Source organism: Pelophylax lessonae, assembly GCF_965119305.1.
Source record: "Pelophylax lessonae genome assembly, chromosome: 2".
In the NCBI taxonomy this organism is placed as follows: Eukaryota; Metazoa; Chordata; class Amphibia; order Anura; family Ranidae; genus Pelophylax; species Pelophylax lessonae.
This window is the reverse complement of record NC_138769.1, coordinates 100,164,866-100,183,896: the sequence shown is the minus strand read 5'-3', so window position 1 is coordinate 100,183,896 and position 19,031 is coordinate 100,164,866. Positions and strand designations below refer to the sequence as shown.

Sequence of the window (19,031 nt, the reverse complement as noted above, 5' to 3'; positions counted from 1 at the left end):
CCAATACAATTCATTTTCAAAACTTGAAATAATAAGTGTGATTTTATTTTATTTATTGATCGATTTTTCATGTTCATCGTGATCGGATCACGTAACATCAATAGGCACGAGATGCGTTTTGTTTTATAAAAGATCAGCAGAGGGCGCTATGACATTACAATACAGGACCACATTTCCCAGAAGCTCTTGCTGCACAACAAACATGTCAGCTTGCTAGAGGGAAGGAAGGGGCACACAGATGGTTTCTGCTTTCCCACGGTAAGTTTACAATGTAAAAAACTGTAACTCTAAAATTGCAGATATTATATAGATCTCTGTGCAGACCTGGATCTGACCTGTTGTTGGATGTACCTTTTGATTGCATGACCCCACTTATGAAATGTGCCTGACATTTTATTTATTTATTACAGGTACTTATATACTGTAGCACCGTCAATTTACACAACGCTTCATGCTGGTAATCTTAAATGATCAACAGTCGCTGACCAGCAAATGCATGTGATAATGGTGTACAGGGCACTCTGCAAAGTGCGATGACTATGATCAACCAGATAGCAACTTTTCACTCTCTATCGGTTCAAAAGCAATTGCTAGTGCTGGCCATACACGTATAACATTTCTGCCGAAGCTGGTCGTTTTCTGAAATATCATTCGACATTCGTGGCGTTAATGGACCCAACTTTACCGACGATTTTGATCGCGGGTCCGGCTAATGTCGATGGATCAGAAGTGAAAACTTTTACAGTTTCAACTAAAGTGTATACGTGTATGTTATAATCAAAATGGAAAAAAAACATTCTGTCTTGTATAATTTATACTTTTTTTGTTATCGAGTGATCACTACGATCATGGAAATGATCATGTAAACGAGTTTATTCTGTCAGTTAGTGGACAATTCGCTTTGGACCGAGGAATAATCATTCAGTCTGTACGGCTGAAATTCGATACGTGTATGGCCAGCATAAGCTTGGTCATGAAATGGTAGGCGCCTTATCAAGAAGGAGCGCTAGAGAGATATCTTCCTTAGTTTGGGAACCTTACACCTTGAAGCATCAGCCAGATCACACAAAGATTTTCTAGCAAGTTTGACAATTTATCTGGGTGGCGAGTGTTTCTGTCAATCAGACGTGCCTAATAATGTTGGGCTCAGGCGTGTTCGAAACATACCCGCCTGGAAGCCATCAGGGCACACCGCCAATCATAGGCAGCGTGTGTATGTGCAGCTGCGGGCCGGAAAAATGCCTCACTGCCTATGATTGGTGGTGTGCAGTGACAGCTTCCTGGCGGGGACAATCTGAACTTGCCCAAGCCCTTTCCTAGTGCCTAATAGTTCTCCCTAAGGTAGCCCATGGTATCTTTTTACAAAGAAGATGCTTTATTTAAATATATATAAGGCCCCATTCACACCTAAGCATTTTGTAGCTTGATGCTCAAAGCTCCAAAACTCTAAACCAGCCACATTCAATTGTTTGCAATAGCCCCTGTTCACATATGAGCATTCTGTCTCCTGTAGCTGGATGCCTGTCACTCCACAAAGTACATGAACTACTTTTCAGGTAGAATTGAGTATTTTTGGCTCTACAGACTTCAATGGGAATACCTGAAACAAACGGAAAAATTTATAAAATACTTATCATTATTTTCCTTTCCTGGCACCAATCCATGGCAGCATACATGTGGTAGTAGGCTGCCATGTTGGCACCAAGAAATCTATAAATTGCTTAGGTGTGAATGGGGCTATATATATATTTAATTAAAGCATCTCCTATGTAAAATGATACCATGGGCTACCTTAGGGAGAATTTTTAGGCACTAAAGCAAATCAGTTCTGTTCTATAACAAAAAAATGGCATTTATCTTATTGGAGGACTTTTCTCTTTTCTACTAAAGCCCCGTACACACGTACCGAATGTCGGCCGAACGATCGGCTGTCTTTTGTTCGGTGCTGTCTTGTCGGCTGAAAAGTGCAAAAGACTGCACACGAATTTTGTCGGCCAACAACAGCCGACTGCAGAAGTGATGTCATGTGATGGTCAACTTTCCGCGTGTTTTTTCTTTTTTGAGCATGCCCAGTCTTGCTAATCTGCTGTTTGTCGGCCGAATTCTGTACTGACTGGCGAACAATCGGCCGTTCTGGTGACGGCCAACAAAAATTTTATAGCCTGCACACCCGATTCTGTTCGGCCGAAAAGTCGCTGTTTGTTGTCGGAAGCATCATACTAACAAGCCGACAATCGACCGATCGTTCGGCGGTCGAATATTTACAGCCAACAATCGGTACGTGTGTACGGGGCTTAAGTCTTGTATAAAGGACAAGGACCTATGTCAACCAATTAGCAACTTTTATGGGGTTTTTTTTTCATCCCAAAGCTATTTTTTCCTAATTTTATTTTTATTATTATTTTAGGTTTATTTAAGAACAGAATTACCATCATGAAACTTGTACGGGTCTTTTTGCCTCAAAATATAAAGTACTCACTTTCTGTATGTTCATGGAACCCATCTGTCTATATGTATTCAACCTACAAGCCCAAAAGGAACATTAAGGACTGTTATCAACTTCTAAATGTTCCGGAAGGGTCCTCTGCAGATGAAGTTAGACACTCCTATAGGCTTTTGGCAAAGAAATATCATCCAGATAGTGGTGCCATCACTGCCAACGCCAACATGTTCATTCAGATCGATGAAGCCTACAGAAACCTCCTGACACACTTGGCTCAAGAGGCAAAGACCGCAAAAGCCCTTGAAGATGATGAGGAGAAGACCTCGGAGTACAAGACACCACAGCATAGGCATTACTTGAGCTATGAAGGAGTTGGTTATGGCACCCCTAGCCAGCGGCAGAGACAGTACATCCAGTTTCGTGTAGACCGAGCAGCAGACCAAGTTCTGGATTTTCGAAAGAAAAAATTTGAACAGGAGTACGCTGAGAACTCAATGGTTGCAAAGGACATCAGGCACAGTAAAAAGGCGAAAATAACTCAAGCCATAGAACGTTTGGTAGAAGACCTGATCCAAGAGTCCATAGCAAAGGGAGACTTTGACAACCTCAGTGGCAAAGGAAAGCCCATTACCAAGTTTTCCACGTGTCCACATATCGACCCGATGACTCACAATCTCAACCGAATTCTAATAGATAATGGTTATCAGCCTGAATGGATCGTTCTGCAAAAGGAGATACGAGATACGATTGATAAGCTTCGAAATGATTTGGTAGCCTCTCGTAAGAAAATAGGAGAGCCCATGACTTATTCAAAGGAAAAGGAATGGATGGAAATCTGTAAGATTTTCAGAGAAAATATAACAAAGCTAAACAAGAAAGTGAATGACTTTAACCTGGTTGTGCCCCTGATGAGCCGACAGATGGTGCATTTTAACGTCAATAAAGAAATTTCTCGAGCTGAGCAGGCCTACTGTGTGCTAAAGGAGGAAATGGAAGCAGCAATTAAGATGGAAGCAAAGAAAAACATGGACCTAAAGCAAACCAGTCCTATGGAAATCATATTAAATTGGATAAATCAATTTAATAAAGAAAGTAAATAGTTATAAAAAGTGTCTAATATTCTCTTCAGGTTAAAACATTCTTAGTAGGGATCGACTGATTATCGGCAAAGCCAATATATTGAGGGCCGTTCTGCACTTTCCTCGATATATCGTAATCGGCCCCTGAGGTTACCGAAATTGCCGATATTTCGAGAAAGTGCTTGTACCAGAGTGATACCTGCAGCTAGAGGCATCATCCCGGTACCGGCGTCCATAGCCGATGGTCAGCTGTCTTGTAATGAAAACCGATGCGGCTGAGAAGCCACTCAGCTGTCATTACAAGGAGTGGGAGGGGACGCCCTCCCCCGCCGCCTTCCCCCGCCGCCTTCCACGGCTCGCCCACCAGGAGACCCGGGCAACCAGCCTGCATGGCCGCCAAAGACCCGATCAAAGCCGCATTCAACTCTGATCGGGTCTCCATGCAAAAACCCGGAAGTGATGTCATGACATCACTTCCGGGTACTGGCGTCAGATTAAAAAAATGTGAGCATTCAAAACAGCAAAACTTGCCGTTGAATGCTTTTAAGTGCAGAGGAGGGGTTTGGGGTCTTTTAGACCCCCATATATCTCCACAAGAGTACCTGTCAAAGAAAAAAAAGAAAAACTTTTTTTTTATAAATGTACGAAAATATCGGCCCATTTGGGCTGATACCGATATGCATTGACCAAAATATCGGTATCGGCAACAGAAAACCGATATCGGTCGATCACTAGTTTTTAGCTCCCAGTTTTAGTAATTTAAAAGGCTAGCCTCTAGAGTCCAGCCACTGTTAAAGGAATCCATGTACTTAAAGCAATAATAAACCCAATAACAAAAATGTAATAAATTGCAGCTTATCAATTCCTAGATGTGGTGGCTGCATTCATTTTCTTTTTTAGTCTTTTTTCCTGTTTGGACATCAAAGTCGCATGACAAGTTGTTTTCCAGTGATAACCATTCATATACAGTATGTGCGACGTAACGTTGCAGCGACTTCAAAGTAGTTTATGGACTATTTTGGTTCGACTTTCATGCAACTTGAGGGCCATAGACTTCAATGTTAACCCTCAAAAGTTGCATGAAATTCATATCTGAATGTTTAAAGCCAAAGTCATATCCAAGTCGCACCCATCCAAAGTTGCATCAAAGTTTCACTCCAAAGTCGGCGCAACTTTGGAGTTGTACAAGTGTGAATGAAGCCTAAGTCTGTTATCTTTCAACAAAAGTGGCAGTTAGAGGGATGAGACAAACAAATTAACAAACGAAAACAAGAATCCTATCCAAGCTCAACCGCTGGACATTAGGCAAACCTGCTGGAGACTGGTGCACAAGCTGGGATGTACAATTCCTCATATAATAGTCCAAAGGAAAAAAAGAGCTGCTCACACTTATACTCTTCTGTTTACTTTTTATTGGCTACATGATATGGATACAGTGTAAAAAGCTAACACGTTTGGGCTATACAGTCTTGCTGATAACATACTATAATCTGAAAAATAAGCAATGTCTTTTTTAGATTATAGTATGCTATAAGGAAGGCTGTATAGCCGAAATGCGTTAGTTTTTAAACTAATTAACACTGACAGGGGTGAGTGCAATGGTCAGCTTTTATTTATTTATGTAAAATTATTATCTCATAAGTAAAAAAATATTGCTGTAACTGCTTCAAAAGTGTTATCTGGAGTTCAGCTTTAACTTGTTAGTCACTGTTAGTGCAACTTTGATGTCCAAAAGTGTCTCTGTTGCTCTTCCATCCAGTGTTCAGACTCCTTGAAGAGGAAGTAAAGTGCCGTACTTTTTTTCCCCTGACCTGCAAAGTAAAGGCATAATGTGCTAGTATGCATCACATACTAGCACATTATGTGAAACTTGCCTGCAAACGAAGCCCTCGTTGTCACCGCTGGAGGCCACATCCATCTTCGCCCGTCTTCCTTCTGGGTTCGTGGACTCCGGCTGTGTGACTCGCCGTTACTCCAGCACATGTGCGCAGGAGCCTCCCGTCACGGCAAGGGGCTCTGAACAAATGACCCGGGTGGCCATTCCTTCAGAGTGCATGCGCCAATGATGCAAATTTATTATATCTTTTCATGTAACAACACTGTGAATGGAGAGCAGGTGTGTTAAATTTGGTGTTATCGCTCTCACTCTCTCATACTGGTCACTGGAAGTTCAACATGGCACCTCATGGCAAAGAACTCTCTGTGAATCTATCTGAAAAAAATAAATTATTGCTCTACATAAAGATGGTCTAGGCTATAAGCAGATTGCCAAGACCCTGAAACTGAGCTGCAACACGGTGGCCTGATATAAAAGGTTAGTTCACCTTTACCAAAAACTGCCTATGCAACTAAGTTAAAAAAAAAAAAAACTTCAAACAAAAAAAATAAAGTTACACCCAAGCACATAAAATCCCCCACAAAAAATGTATGTGCCCCCCCCCCCCACATATACGCACATACGAACATAAACACGCGTCGGCGGCGCCTAGCTTGAAAACGTCAATTGCAATACACGTTACATATCGGTGCGCACGCTGGAGTGAGAGCAATAATTGCAGCACCAGACCTCCCCCATAACACTTAACTGATGACCTATAGGGGGCTTTCGAAGCTTCACCTATAGAAAATTTAGGGTACTGAAATTTTTCACTATATCCAGCGCACACAAATTTAAGGTTTGATATGTTGGATATCCAGGGCTTTTTTTCAGCTGGAACTTGGTGGAACTCAGTTCCACCACCTCTGGCTCAGGCCCTCTGCTCCCTGCTCATCGCTATCACTTGTAAACACAAAAGTCCGGCTTCTATGTTTACAAGTGACAGCTTGTATCCCAATGGCACCCACAAATCTGATCTCCTGAGGGGCTCTACTGGGTGCAGGATGGGGACAAGGGGGATGCAGATGACCAGGGTGCAGTGTGGATGCCGACGCCTACATGGCCTACATGGCCACACACACCTACACAGGTTGAACTGGATGGACTATTGTCTTTATTGAACCTCAACTACTATGTAACTATGTAACCCCCACTGGATGAGCTCCAAGCTCCAAGCAGGTGAGAGAGGCAGAGCCACCTACAGTGTGTGGGGAGATACTAGGGCCAACTGGGTGCTTCAGCTTAAAACAGCAACAAAAGTAAGATATGTGGAAAATAAATAATGGATCTTTTAACCACTTTAAGACCAGACCTGCTTAATGACCAGGCCACTTTTTTTCAACTTGGCGCTGCACAAATTTAACTGACAATTGCGCGGTCATGCAATGCTGCAAGCTACGTCCTTTTTTTCCCACAAACAGAGCTTTCTTTTGGTAGTAATTCATCACCTCTGCGCTTTTTATTTTTTGCGATATTAATAAAAAAAGCTAAACTTTTGCGAAAAATTGACATTTTCTACTTTGACAGTTAAAAAATATCCAATATATTCAATTTTTGTCATATATTTAGGCCAAAATGCTCCCGCTGTGTTTAGACAGGAGTTGGGCCAGGGGAGGAGATGCGGTGATCACCGTCTCTCTTCCCCAATCGTAGGGGAAAGAGTGAGAGAATCTGCACGCTTATGTAAACAAAGCAGGCGGATCTTCTCTGTGACAGGCAGGGACAGATCACAGGATTTAGCATAGCTGAACCTGCGATCTGTGTCTGTGTCACACAACCCCCACACACGTTAGTAAGCGTGAGGCACACATTTAACCCCTTGATCACCAACGGTGTTAACCCCTTCCCTGCCAGTGTCATTATTACAGTAACAGTGCATATTTTTAGCTGGCCACTCGCAATCTCCCGCAGCAGAGAAAGAAGGACAGACGGCTGATGTACACACATCCGTCTGTCATTCTCCCTGAAGTAATCACAGAGGCTATGTGATCCTGCTATGTAGGATCGCATGTCTCTGTGATTACTTCACAAGCCACGCCCCCTGACAGTTAACCCCTTGATCACCAGTACAGTTAACCCCTTCCCTGCCAGTGTCATAATTACAGTAACAGTGCATATTTATAGAACTGATTACTTTAGTAATGTCACTGGTACCCCCAAAAGTGTCAAAAATGTCGCAGTCCCGCAAATAAAAATTCCAGATCACCACCATTACTAGTATAAAAAAAAAACACAATAAAAATGACATAAATCTTTCCCGTAGTTACTAAACGCAATAACTTTTGCGCAAACCAATCAAAATACGCTTATTGCGATTTTTTTTTTTTTTTTTTTTTACCAAAAATATGTTGCAGAAAACACATTGGCCTAAAAAGTTAAAACATTTTGATTTTTACATTTTTTTTGAGAATTTCATATAAAAAATGTGAAAAATATTGTTATTTTTTCAAAGTTGTCGCTCTATTTTTGTTTATAGCGCAAAAAATTAAAATTGCAGAGGTGATCAAATACCACCAAAAGAAAGCTCTATTTGTGGGAAAAAAAGGACGTCAATTTAGTTTATGTACAGTGTCGCATGACCACACAATTGTCCGTTAAAATCACGCAGTGCCGAATCGCAAAATAGGGCCTGGGCATCGAGCAGCCAAATCCTCCGGGGCTAAAGTGGTTAATGTGTTTCTCGGCCGACCTGTTTGCACTAGGCATATGTGACAAACTGAACGAAACACGCATTCATTTATGTGCATTGAACGATTTATCGTTCGAAGTTCGGTCATCACATAATGGCACGATCGTCTTTTCTCACGGTCGATTTTTCGTTTTTCGAAAATGAGTTCGCCCGTTATTTCGGCTAGTGTATGGCCAGCTTTACACTGTTTCTATTGAATGTTTGTTACATTAAAGTTCATAAAAAAAAACAAAAAAAAAAAAAAGTGGAGTGGAGGTCACATGTTTCCTATCAAAAGTGGAGCTCCAGTCTACAGTCCTCGTTGTGACAGGAAAGATGTGACCTCCACTTCCTTTTTTTAGTGACTGGTAAATCTCACGTTACAACTGCTTGAATACTTGTTACATTAAAGTTCATTAAAAAAAAGAAAAGATGGAATGGAGGTCACATGTTTCCTGTCAAAAGTGGAGCTTCAGTCTGCAGCCCGACCCCCTTTCCCCTGATTGGGTGGTGCGGAGCGTGCGATTGGAAGTTGAGGAACACGCCCTCAGACGCCGTGACGTATAGGATTGTATTGGAGAAATTCTGCCAGAGAGAACTGCAGAGGGTAAGTGAGGGACTCGTTTAGTTCTGGGCGTGGCCTGAGTGTTGCTGGTCACCCTGATACCCCATGTCCTGTGTGTTCCCTGCCAGGCCAGGGTCATGTGACCTGCAGGGGGACTAGAAGTGGCAGCATGCCTGGCTGGGTGCAGTGCAGAGTAGGGGGGTGGGATGGCTCATGATGTGATATAGGTATCCCTCACCTCCTTCTATTCCAAACAATAACATTGTATCTGTTCAGGGGAAGTAGCTGTGAATGGCTCTGAGTATGGGGCAGCTGTGTGTGTTCTAATCAGGGGACTTCTCTACAATTAAATGCTGATTTATCCTTTATAATTTCACTGCTGATCGCCTCCAGCTTCTTTACACCACTCCCTGCCCACCTTTGTGCTCTGGCTTGGCTTTCTGACGGTGACATTCCTGGGAAATGTGCTGTGCAATCACTGGTGTCATCACTGGTTGTACAGCACATCACTTGGAGACCAGGGTGACAACTCAGAAGAACAATTGGGAGATGGTTGTCACCTCAGAACAGGAAGTGCCTGAAGAAGACCTTTTATGGCAGGATCACCAGATTTCTTTTTATTAGCTACTTGCTGACCAGACTTTCTCTGACACTTTTTGTTTACAAGTATAAATCTGTATTTTTTTTTTTTTTTGCTAGGAAATTACTTATAACCACCAAACATTATACTTTTTTCCGTGGCAATTTTTTATGTCACACGGTATTTGCACAGCAAATTTGCAAACACAATTTTTTTTTTGGGGAAAAAGATCCACTTTAACCACTTCCTGCAAAATCACATACCTCTACCTCATTTTGAGTAATTGGTTGTACCGAGGTGATGCCTAGAGGCATCACCCCGGTCCTGTTTTTTTTTAGAGCAAATGGTCGGCTTTCAAGTGATATCAACCAATGCGGCTAAGCAGCCACTCGACTGTTATCACAAGCAGTGGGAGGGTCGCCCCTCCCACCGATCCTCCCGGGGTCGCCCCTCCCACGATCCTCCCGGGGTCGCCCCTCCCACCGATTCTCCCGGGGTCTCCCATCCCACCGATCCTCCCGGGGTCTCCCCTCCCACCGATCCTCCCGGGGTCTCCCCTCCCACCGATCCTCCCGGGGTCTCCCCTCCCACGGATCCTCCCGGGGTCTCCCCTCCCACGGATCCTCCCGGGGTCTCCCCTCCCACGGATCCTCCCGGGGTCTCCCCTCCCACGGATCCTCCCGGGGTCTCCCCTCCCACGGATCCTCCCGGGGTCTCCCCTCCCACCGATCCTCCCCGGGTCTCCCATCCCACCGATCCTCCCCGGGTCTCCCATCCCACCGGGGGAGACCCCAGTGACCAGCCGGCACGTTCACTGGCTGGCCGGAGTCCCAAATGAAGCCAGAATTGGCTTTGATTGGGTCTCCGATGTAGTAACCCGGAAACGCCTTCCTGATGTCACTTCTGGTTTACTCAGCAGCCGACGGCGCCGATTTAAAAAAGTCTAAAGTATTGAAAAACACGGATTTTAATGTCTTGAATACTTTGAAGTGCAGAGGAGGGGTTTGGGGTCTTTTAGACCCACGATCCCTCCATAAAGAGTACCTGTCACTGCCTATTACTGTCACAAGGGATGTTTACATTCCTTATGACCGCAATAAAAGTGATCAGATTTATTTTTTTTTTTTTTAAAGGGACAGTTGAAAAAAAAAATGTTGAAAGTGTCCCCGTTTCCAGGTGCTCGTTTGCCTGCAAATGTAAACCGTGTTTAAATCACACGTAAGGTATCGCCGCAATCATTAGAGCGAGAGCAATAATTCTAGCTAAACAGGTAGCCATTAAAAAAAATTTCTATGAAGATTTTTACTACCGCAGTTTGTCACCATTTTACGAGTTCGTTCAATTTTAAAGCATGACATGTTAGGTATCTATTTTCTTGGCGTAACATCATCTTTCACAATATACAAAAAAAAAAACTGGGCTAGCTTTACTGTTTCGTTTTTTCTAAATTCAGTAAAGTGTATTTTTTCCCAAAAAATTGCATTTGGAAGACCGCTGTACAAATACCATGTGACATAAAATGGTGCAAATGACCGCCATTTTAATTTATTTTCCAGAGTCTCTGCTAAATATATATATATATGTGTGTGTGTGTGTGTGTGTGTGTATGTGATATATGCACAGTGCCTTGCGAAAAAGTATTCGGCCCCCTTGAACTTTGCAACCTTTTGCCACATTTCAGGCTTCAAACATAAAGATATAAAACTGTAATTTTTTGTGAAGAATCAACAACAAGTGGGACACAATCATGAAGTGGAATGAAATTTATTGGATATTTCAAACTTTGTTAACAAAAAAAAACTGAAAAATTGGGCGTGCAAAATTATTCAGCCCCTTTACTTTCATGCAGCAAACTCTCTCCAGAAGTTCAGTGAGGATCTCTGAATGTTCCAATGTTGACCTAAATGACTAATGATGATAAATAGAATCCACCTGTGTGTAATCAAGTCTCCGTATAAATGCACCTGCACTGTGATAGTCTCAGAGGTCCATTTAAAGCGCAGAGAGCATCATGAAGAACAAGGAACACACCAGGCAGGTCCGAGATACTGTTGTGGAGAAGTTTAAAGCCGGATTTGGATACAAAAAGATTTCCCAAGCTTTAAACATCCCAAGGAGCACTGTGCAAGCGATAATATTGAAATGGAAGGAGTATCAGACCACTGCAAATCTACAAAGACCTGGCCGTCCCTCTAAACTTTCAGCTCATACAAGGAGAAGACTGATCAGGGATGCAGCCAGGAGGCCCATGATCACTCTGGATGAACTGCAGAGATCTACAGCTGAGGTGGGAGACTCTGTCCATAGGACAACAAACAGTCGTATACTGCACAAATCTGGCCTTTATGGAAGAGTGGCAAGAAGAAAGCCATTTCTTAAAGATATTCATAAAAAGTGTAATTTAAAGTTTGCCACAAGCCACCTGGGAGACACACCAAACATGTGGAAGAAGGTGCTCTGGTCAGATGAAACCAAAATCAAACTTTTTGGCAACAATGCAAAACGTTATGTTTGGCGTAAAAGCAACACAGCTCATCACCCTGAACACACCATCCCCACTGTCAAACATGGTGGTGGCAGCATCATGGTTTGGGCCTGCTTTTCTTCAGCAGGGACAGGGAAGATGGTTGAAATTGATGGGAAGATGGATGGAGCCAAATACAGGACCATTCTGGAAGAAAACCTGATGGAGTCTGCAAAAGACCTGAGACTGGGACGGAGATTTGTCTTCCAACAAGACAATGATCCAAAACATAAAGCAAAATCTACAATGGAATGGTTCACAAATAAACATATCCAGTTGTTAGAATGGCCAAGTCAAAGTCCAGACCTGAATCCAATCGAGAATCTGTGGAAAGAACTGAAAACTGCTGTTCACAAACGCTCTCCATCCAACCTCACTGAGCTCGAGCTGTTTTGCCAGGAGGAATGGGCAAAAATTTCAGTCTCTCGATGTGCAAAACTGATAGAGACATACCCCAAGCGACTTACAGCTGTAATCGCAGCAAAAGGTGGCGCTACAAAGTATTAACTTAAGGGGGCTGAATAATTTTGCATGCCCAATTTTTCAGTTTTTTATTTGTTAAAAAAGTTTGAAATATCCAATAAATTCCTTTCCACTTCATGATTGTGTCCCACTTGTTGTTGATTCTTCACAAAAAAAAATACAGTTTTATATCTTTATGTTTGAAGTCTGAAATGTGGCAAAAGGTCAAAAAGTTCAAGGGGGCCGAATACTTTCGCAAAGCACTGTATATGTGTTATATATATATATATATAATATATTGTGTGTTTGGGGGTTCTAAGTAATTTCCAGCAAAAAATACTGATTAACTTGTAAACAACAAATTTCAGAAATAGGCTGGGTCTTTAGGTGTTAATGAATTAAAAAAAAAAAAAAAAACAATATTTACCCCAATTTTTTTCTATAATGTGAAAGATGACATTACACCGAGTAAATAGATACCTAACATGTTACATTTTAAAATTGGGCGCGCTCGTGGAATGGCGACAAACTACAGTACTTAAAAAAAACCTCGCTATGTGCATACGCCGGCGTTCGGGCTGCCATATTTAGACCCAGGGATGGTTTGCAATCAGTGCTATCCCTGGGAGGAGAACACACGAACACCTTCATGCACCATAGAAGGTAACTTTCAGTATTCTGGGCCCCCCCCCTCCCTGAGGCAGAGAGGAAAACCTACTGGTGTGCTTTATGCTACAATAACAGCTTTGATATATTGTATAGAGGTCATATGTGCCCCATAGACATTATGTATTCCCACCATACTTATTCATTACAGGGACATATCCCACTCTGGGATCTAAAGGAAGTCTATAAAAACATCACCCCGCGAGGGCAACCATTGACTGCCCTTCCACATGATATGACCCCACAGGTAACTTGCAAGTTGTTGATATTAAGACCACACTATGGATGGGTGATTGAGCAAAAAAAAGTTTAAAGCCCTTTAGGATTAGTAATATATTCGCACCACATGTTTCCTACTGGTAAAGGGGAGCTCTACCCAAAAGGGGAAGTTCCGCTTTAAGGGCTCGTTGCCCGCTTTAAGGACTCGTTCCCTGCTTTAAGGACTCGTTCCCTGCTTTAAGGACTCGTTCCCCGCTTTAAGGACTCGTTCCCCGCTTTAAGGACTCGTTCCCTGCTTTAAGGACTCGTTCCCTGCTTTAAGGACTCGTTCCCCGCTTTAAGGACTCGTTCCCCGCTTTGAGGACTCGTTCCCTGCTTTAAGGACTCGTTCCCCGCTTTAAGGACTCGTTCCCCGCTTTAAGGACTCGTTCCCTGCTTTAAGGACTCGTTCCCTGCTTTAAGGACTCGTTCCCCGCTTTAAGGACTCGTTCCCCGCTTTAAGGACTCGTTCCCCGCTTTAAGGACTCGTTCCCCGCTTTGAGGACTCGTTCCCCGCTTTGAGGACTCGTTCCCTGCTTTGAGGACTCGTTCCCTGCTTTAAGGACTCGTTCCCTGCTTTAAGGACTCGTTCCCCGCTTTGAGGACTCGTTCCCCGCTTTGAGGACTCGTTCCCCGCTTTGAGGACTCGTTCCCTGCTTTAAGGACCCGTTCCCTGCTTTAAGGACTCGTTTTCCCGCTTTAAGGACTCGTTTTCCCGCTTTAAGGACTCGTTTTCCCACTTTAAGGACTCGTTCCCCTGCTTTAAGGACTCGTTCCCTGCTTTAAGGACTCGTTCCCCGCTATAAGGACTCCTTCCCCGCTCCTCCTGAACAATTGGCACTTTTGACGAATCGGGGGGGGGGGGGACACCAAGTATTCCATTTTGGTACCTGCTTCCCAATCTCCCTTCAAGCACCTCAGCAGAAGTTCTCCAGCCCCCCCCCCCCCCCCGCGGTCTTCTGGGACAGTGACCGGTCCCAGAAGACTACATCCACCATTCACGATGCACAGTGTGACTCGCACATGCGCAGTGGGCACCCGGCTGTAAAGATAGTATATATAGTATGCTGGCACCGGGGACCGAAGACAGCTGGTGAGACCGACTGGGTTGAGCACACCTCTGGACCATGGGACAGGTGAGTCCACAGGTGACTGGAACTTTTAAATAGCACCTTACTATCTCTTGTAGTATCCACTTACCCTTTGGCGTCCCGACATCAGCGGCCCAGCGGCAGGAACGCCTCATTGGTTCCCTTATCCAAGCAGAGGCAGTATTCCTTTTTTTTTTTTTAAATACCAACACGGCCATACAATACCCTATTAATTTTTTGTGGTGGTAGGCACCTTAGGAAAATAAGCAGCAATGAGGCTCTGGGCATTTACTTATACTACTGTTACAATGTTGTTTTTCTATTGATAGAAACTGTTGAACAGATGCATCTCTTGTAAAATATACACCTGAAGAAAGGTTGTTGACCTGAAAGGCATCGGGTAGAATGGAGACAGCAAAACTCCAGATATATGCATCTATGAACATGATGTTTGTATAATAGGCGGTGTATTTTATCCCTTATGTCGTTTTGTCCTTTTTTAGCATTGGAATCTTTTTAAAGCCATAGTATACTCCGCTTTTTCATTTTTACCTACAGGTAAGCCTATAATAAGGTCTATAATAAGGTCTTACCTGTAGGTACAATTAATATCTTCTATACCGGCACGGTTTAGGAGACATTCACCCAGCATGCAGCTGCTGACACCAGTGTCGCATGTGCTCTAAAGGTCTGGCGTATCTTGCCGGACCTTCAGAGCTCCTTGCCAGAAAGTGAACTCCCGCGCATGCATGGGAGGTACGTCATCGCGGCTCCGGCCAATCACAGCGCCGGAGCCGCCGAACCCGGAAGAGACGCCAAGGGAAGATGTCAGCTCCCTCAGCGGTGTCCAGGCGACCGTGTGGGGGCTTCGTTCTAAGGTAAGTAGTTCATAATGTACTAGTATGCGATGCATACCAGCACATTATGCCATTGTCCTGCAGGGTTTTTTTTTTTTTTTTTTTGTACACAGGATACAACCGCTTTAATATGTAACAATAAATTGATATTTTTTAATATATGATTGCGGTGTACTGGTTGCCCCTCAAAGTCCCAATTTCTAATGGGGGTTTTGGCTTTTTTTCTCTACGTATAATTGGGATGTTGGCAATCGGCACCTGATCTTGCAATAGTGGAAACCTTAAACTCTTAAAAATCTCCATAGGCAACGCTTTAAATGCCTTTACAGGTTACCTGTTTAGAGTTAAAGAGAAGGGCTAGTGCTAGAATTTTTGCTCTCGCTCTAACATTCTCGGTGATATCTCACATGTGTGTTGCGAATGCCGTTTACATATGTGTGTGCGACTTACATATGTGTTTGCTACTGTAAGCAAGGAGGTATGGGGCACTTTAAATTTCTTTCTTTTATCTTTAATTTATTTATTTTTTTTAACCACTTTTATTCCGATTGCAAGAAATGTAAACATCACTTGTAATAGAATTAAGGATGACAAGTCCTCTTAAAGTGGAGTTCCACCCTAATTTAATACTTACCTCCATCTTCTCGCTCCGGGTCACCTGAAAAAGAAATGGATAATCGCATATTTTTTTTTTTTTTTTTTACTTACCTCGTAGCGAAGAAAATATACTTACCTTACTTCCTTCCTCGGCCGCGGCCCGTCGTCACTTCCTGGCTCTGCAATGATTCCTGGGAGCTGGACGTCATAGCTCCCAGGAATCATTGCGCCTGCACCGGCCCCGACGTCAGTTCCGGGTCGCGCGCGTCATCCCCTTCTAAACAGCTTCTGGGCATGCCCAGAAGCTGTAGAGGGATGACGCGCGCGACCCGGAAGTGACGTCGGGGTCGGCGCAGAGCATCGTGGGACCAAAGAAGGCGGAAGAAGACTCCGAAAGGGATCTCGCTGGCTTCAAGCTGCCCACATCTGAGATGGCAGCGCTGGACAAGACGTTTGCAAGGTAAGTATTTGTCCTACCAGGTAAGTGCAACCCGGGACAGATCAGAGGCTAGCCATTGTCGAATGTACTAGCCCTGACTGTCCCGGGGGTATTTAAAAAAAAAAAAAAAAAAAAATCCAGGGTGGAACTCCGCTTTAAGTGCCGGTTCACATTTGTGCGATGCGGGAACGCTGCAAATATGCAGCGTGTTCCCGCATCGCATCCGCAAATCTGGCAGTTCACACTGCCATATGCGATACGCAGGGGGTGTCAATTAAAAGTTAACGACACCCCCCAGTTGCGATCGCATATCGCAGTGCGATCTGCAAGTACGCACAGAATCCGATCGCACAAGTGTGAACCACTGTGCGATTCGATTCTACTGCGGCTCAAAAAAAGCCTCCTGTGCATGTTTGGTGCGGATACAGTGCGAATTCAGCCATACAAAGTGTAATGGCTGAGCTCGCATCCGCACATCAGATCGCATGTAATTAGGAGCAGTGCGCTCCGAATTACATGCGATCTCCGCAAACGCGGAAGTGTGAACCGGCACTTATGGAGAGATCTGGGGTCAGAAAGACCCCAGATGTCTCCTTTACCTTTTTAAAAGCAAAAAAAATCAAAAAACATTTTTTTGATCTTTTACTTTAAAAAAAAAAATGAGTTACTTCCAGCCTGGACAGAAAGTGACACGTTGCTCTGGTCGTCCAAGGCCATAGAGGTGGTCAGAGTATCTACTCTTTGGTTGCCAATGGGAGAGCCGCCCACACCGTCGGATAGTTTCTCAGGTGAACCGGCAGAAACTGTAAGCCCAGAGAAATACCGGCGAGCAGCGGGAGGGGAGACGTCCCCTTATGTCGCTTTGAAAACCGTTTCAGCGGCTCCTGTGCCACTTAAAACTGTTTCGTGAGAAAGCCAGCCGCCGGCTACTAAATACGATACCGGGTTATGGATGATACCTTTAGCCATAATCCCGGTAAACCACTTGCAAACCACAACATAAATGTACGTATTCCGGTTGGCTAGTGGATAATTAAAGCTGCCGATTGAAATCCAGATTTAGATATGAGTGTAAGCTCTTCTGGTGCAGAGACTGATGTGACTTGGCTCTTTGTTCTCTGTGCAGTACTGTTGTATATGTCAGAGCTATATAAATGTAAAATAATTGTGTGTGACTGTGGTGGAACATTAGAATGTGAGCTCTTCTGGTGCTATTGTGAGAAGCTCAGTGTCCTTTGTACAGCACTGTGGTATCCACTCACCGGCCACTTTATTAGGCACACCTTGCTAGTACCGGGTTGGACCCCTTTTGCCTTCAGAACTGCCTTCATTCTTCGTGGCATAGATTCAACAAGGTGTTGGAAACATTCCTCAGAGATTTTGGTCCATAGTGACATGATAGCATCACACAGTTGCTGCAGATTTGCCGGCTGCACATCCAAGATTCGAATCTCCCGTTCCACCACAAAGGTTTCTCTATTGGATGAGATCTGGTGAGTGTGGAGGCCATTGGAGTACAGTGAACTCATTGTCATATTCAAGAAACCAGTGGTGAGATGATTGGAGCTTTGTGACATGGTGCATGACCCTGCTGGAAGGAGCCATCAGAAGATGGGTACACTGTAGTCATAAAGGGATGGACATGGTCAGCAACAATACTCAGGTGGGGCGTGGCATTTAACCACTTTACCACCGGAGGATTTTGCTGTCTTCCGTCCAGGCCACTTTTTGCGATTCGGCGCTGTGCAAATTTAACTGACAATTGCGCGGTCGTGCTAAGCCATACCCAAACGAAATTTACGTCCTTTTTTTCCCACAAATAGAGCTTTCTTTTGGTGGTATTTGATCACCTGTGCGATTTTTACTTTTTGCGCTATAAACAAAAAAAGAGCGTTTATTTTGAAAAAATAACAATATTTTTCACATTTTTTTTTTATATGAAATTCCCCCCCAAAAAAATGTAAAAATCAAAATTTTTTATAATTTTTGGCCAATTTGTTTTTTGCTACATATTTTTGGTAAAAAAAATCACAATAAGCGTATTTTTATTGGTTTGCGCAAAAGTTATTGCGTTTACTAACTAAGGGAAAGATTTTTGTCATTTTTGGTGTTTTTTTTTTTTAACGCGTAATGGCGGCGATCTGCAATTTCTTTTGCGGGACTGTGACATTGCGGCGGACAGATCAGACCCTTGACTGACATTTTTGACACTTTTGGGGGTACCAGTGACATTACTGCAGTAATCAGTGCTATATATATGCACTGTTACTGTAAAAATTACACTGGCAGGGAAGGGGTTAATTTTATTGGAGAGGGAGGGGTTAATGTATGCCTGGTGCTTACTGACGTGTGGGGGGGGAGGTGACTGAGTGACACAAGGACAGATCCAGGGTTCAGCTATGCTGAACCCTGCAATCTGACCCTGCCTGTCACTTCAGAGATCCACCCACTGTGTTTACACACAGCGGGCGGATCTCCAGACTCGATCCCCGACGATCAAGGCTGCTCCTCCCCCGGCCCGACTCCCGCTGTGACTGAAAACAGCGGGAGCGAGCCTCCGGCAGCGCGCGCGCGCCGCCCACAAGGGGCGGAGTCCAGCGACGTAGGTCTACGTCGCTGGACGGGAACGAGCCACTTTGCTGCAGTAGCAGCAAAGTGAGCGGGGCTAAAGTGGTTAAACGATGCTCAATTGGTGCTAAGGGGCCCAAAGTGTGCCAAGAAAATATCCCCCACACCATTACACCACCACCACCAGTAGCCTGAAACATTGATACAAGGCAGGATGGATCCATGCTTTTATGTTGTTTACACCAAATTCTGACCCTACCATCTGAATGTCGCAGCTGAAATTGAGACTCATCAGACCAGGCAACGTCTTTCCAATCTTCTTTTGTCCAATTTTGGTGAGCCTGTGCGAATTGTAGCC

At 43.9% G+C, this 19,031-nt stretch overlaps 2 protein-coding genes across 3 annotated transcripts in view; both read left to right on the top strand.

Moving 5' to 3' along the window:
* Positions 1-2,408: 2,408 nt before the first annotated feature.
* Positions 2,409-3,582, top strand: DNAJC28 (DnaJ heat shock protein family (Hsp40) member C28). The gene has a single exon (XM_082248538.1). It carries the CDS (start codon positions 2,434-2,436, stop codon positions 3,541-3,543), a length of 1,110 nt encoding a protein of 369 aa, XP_082104664.1. The 5' UTR covers positions 2,409-2,433; the 3' UTR covers positions 3,544-3,582.
* A 4,990-nt stretch (positions 3,583-8,572) lies between these two features.
* Positions 8,573-19,031, top strand: part of TMEM50B (transmembrane protein 50B) — a 44,462-nt gene continuing 34,003 nt past the window's right edge. Inside the window, exon 1 of one of the 2 annotated variants that reach the window (XM_082248382.1) lies at positions 8,573-8,673. The gene's annotated coding sequence lies outside the window, so the exon portion shown is untranslated. Of the gene's footprint in view, positions 8,678-19,031 lie in introns of both variants that reach the window. The other variant, XM_082248383.1, reaches the window with a different exon arrangement.

Excerpts from the sequence above, each read along its gene's own strand:
- DNAJC28 (XM_082248538.1), top strand. The coding sequence starts at position 2,434 with ATGAAACTTGTACGGGTCTTTTTGCCTCAAAATATAAAGTACTCACTT.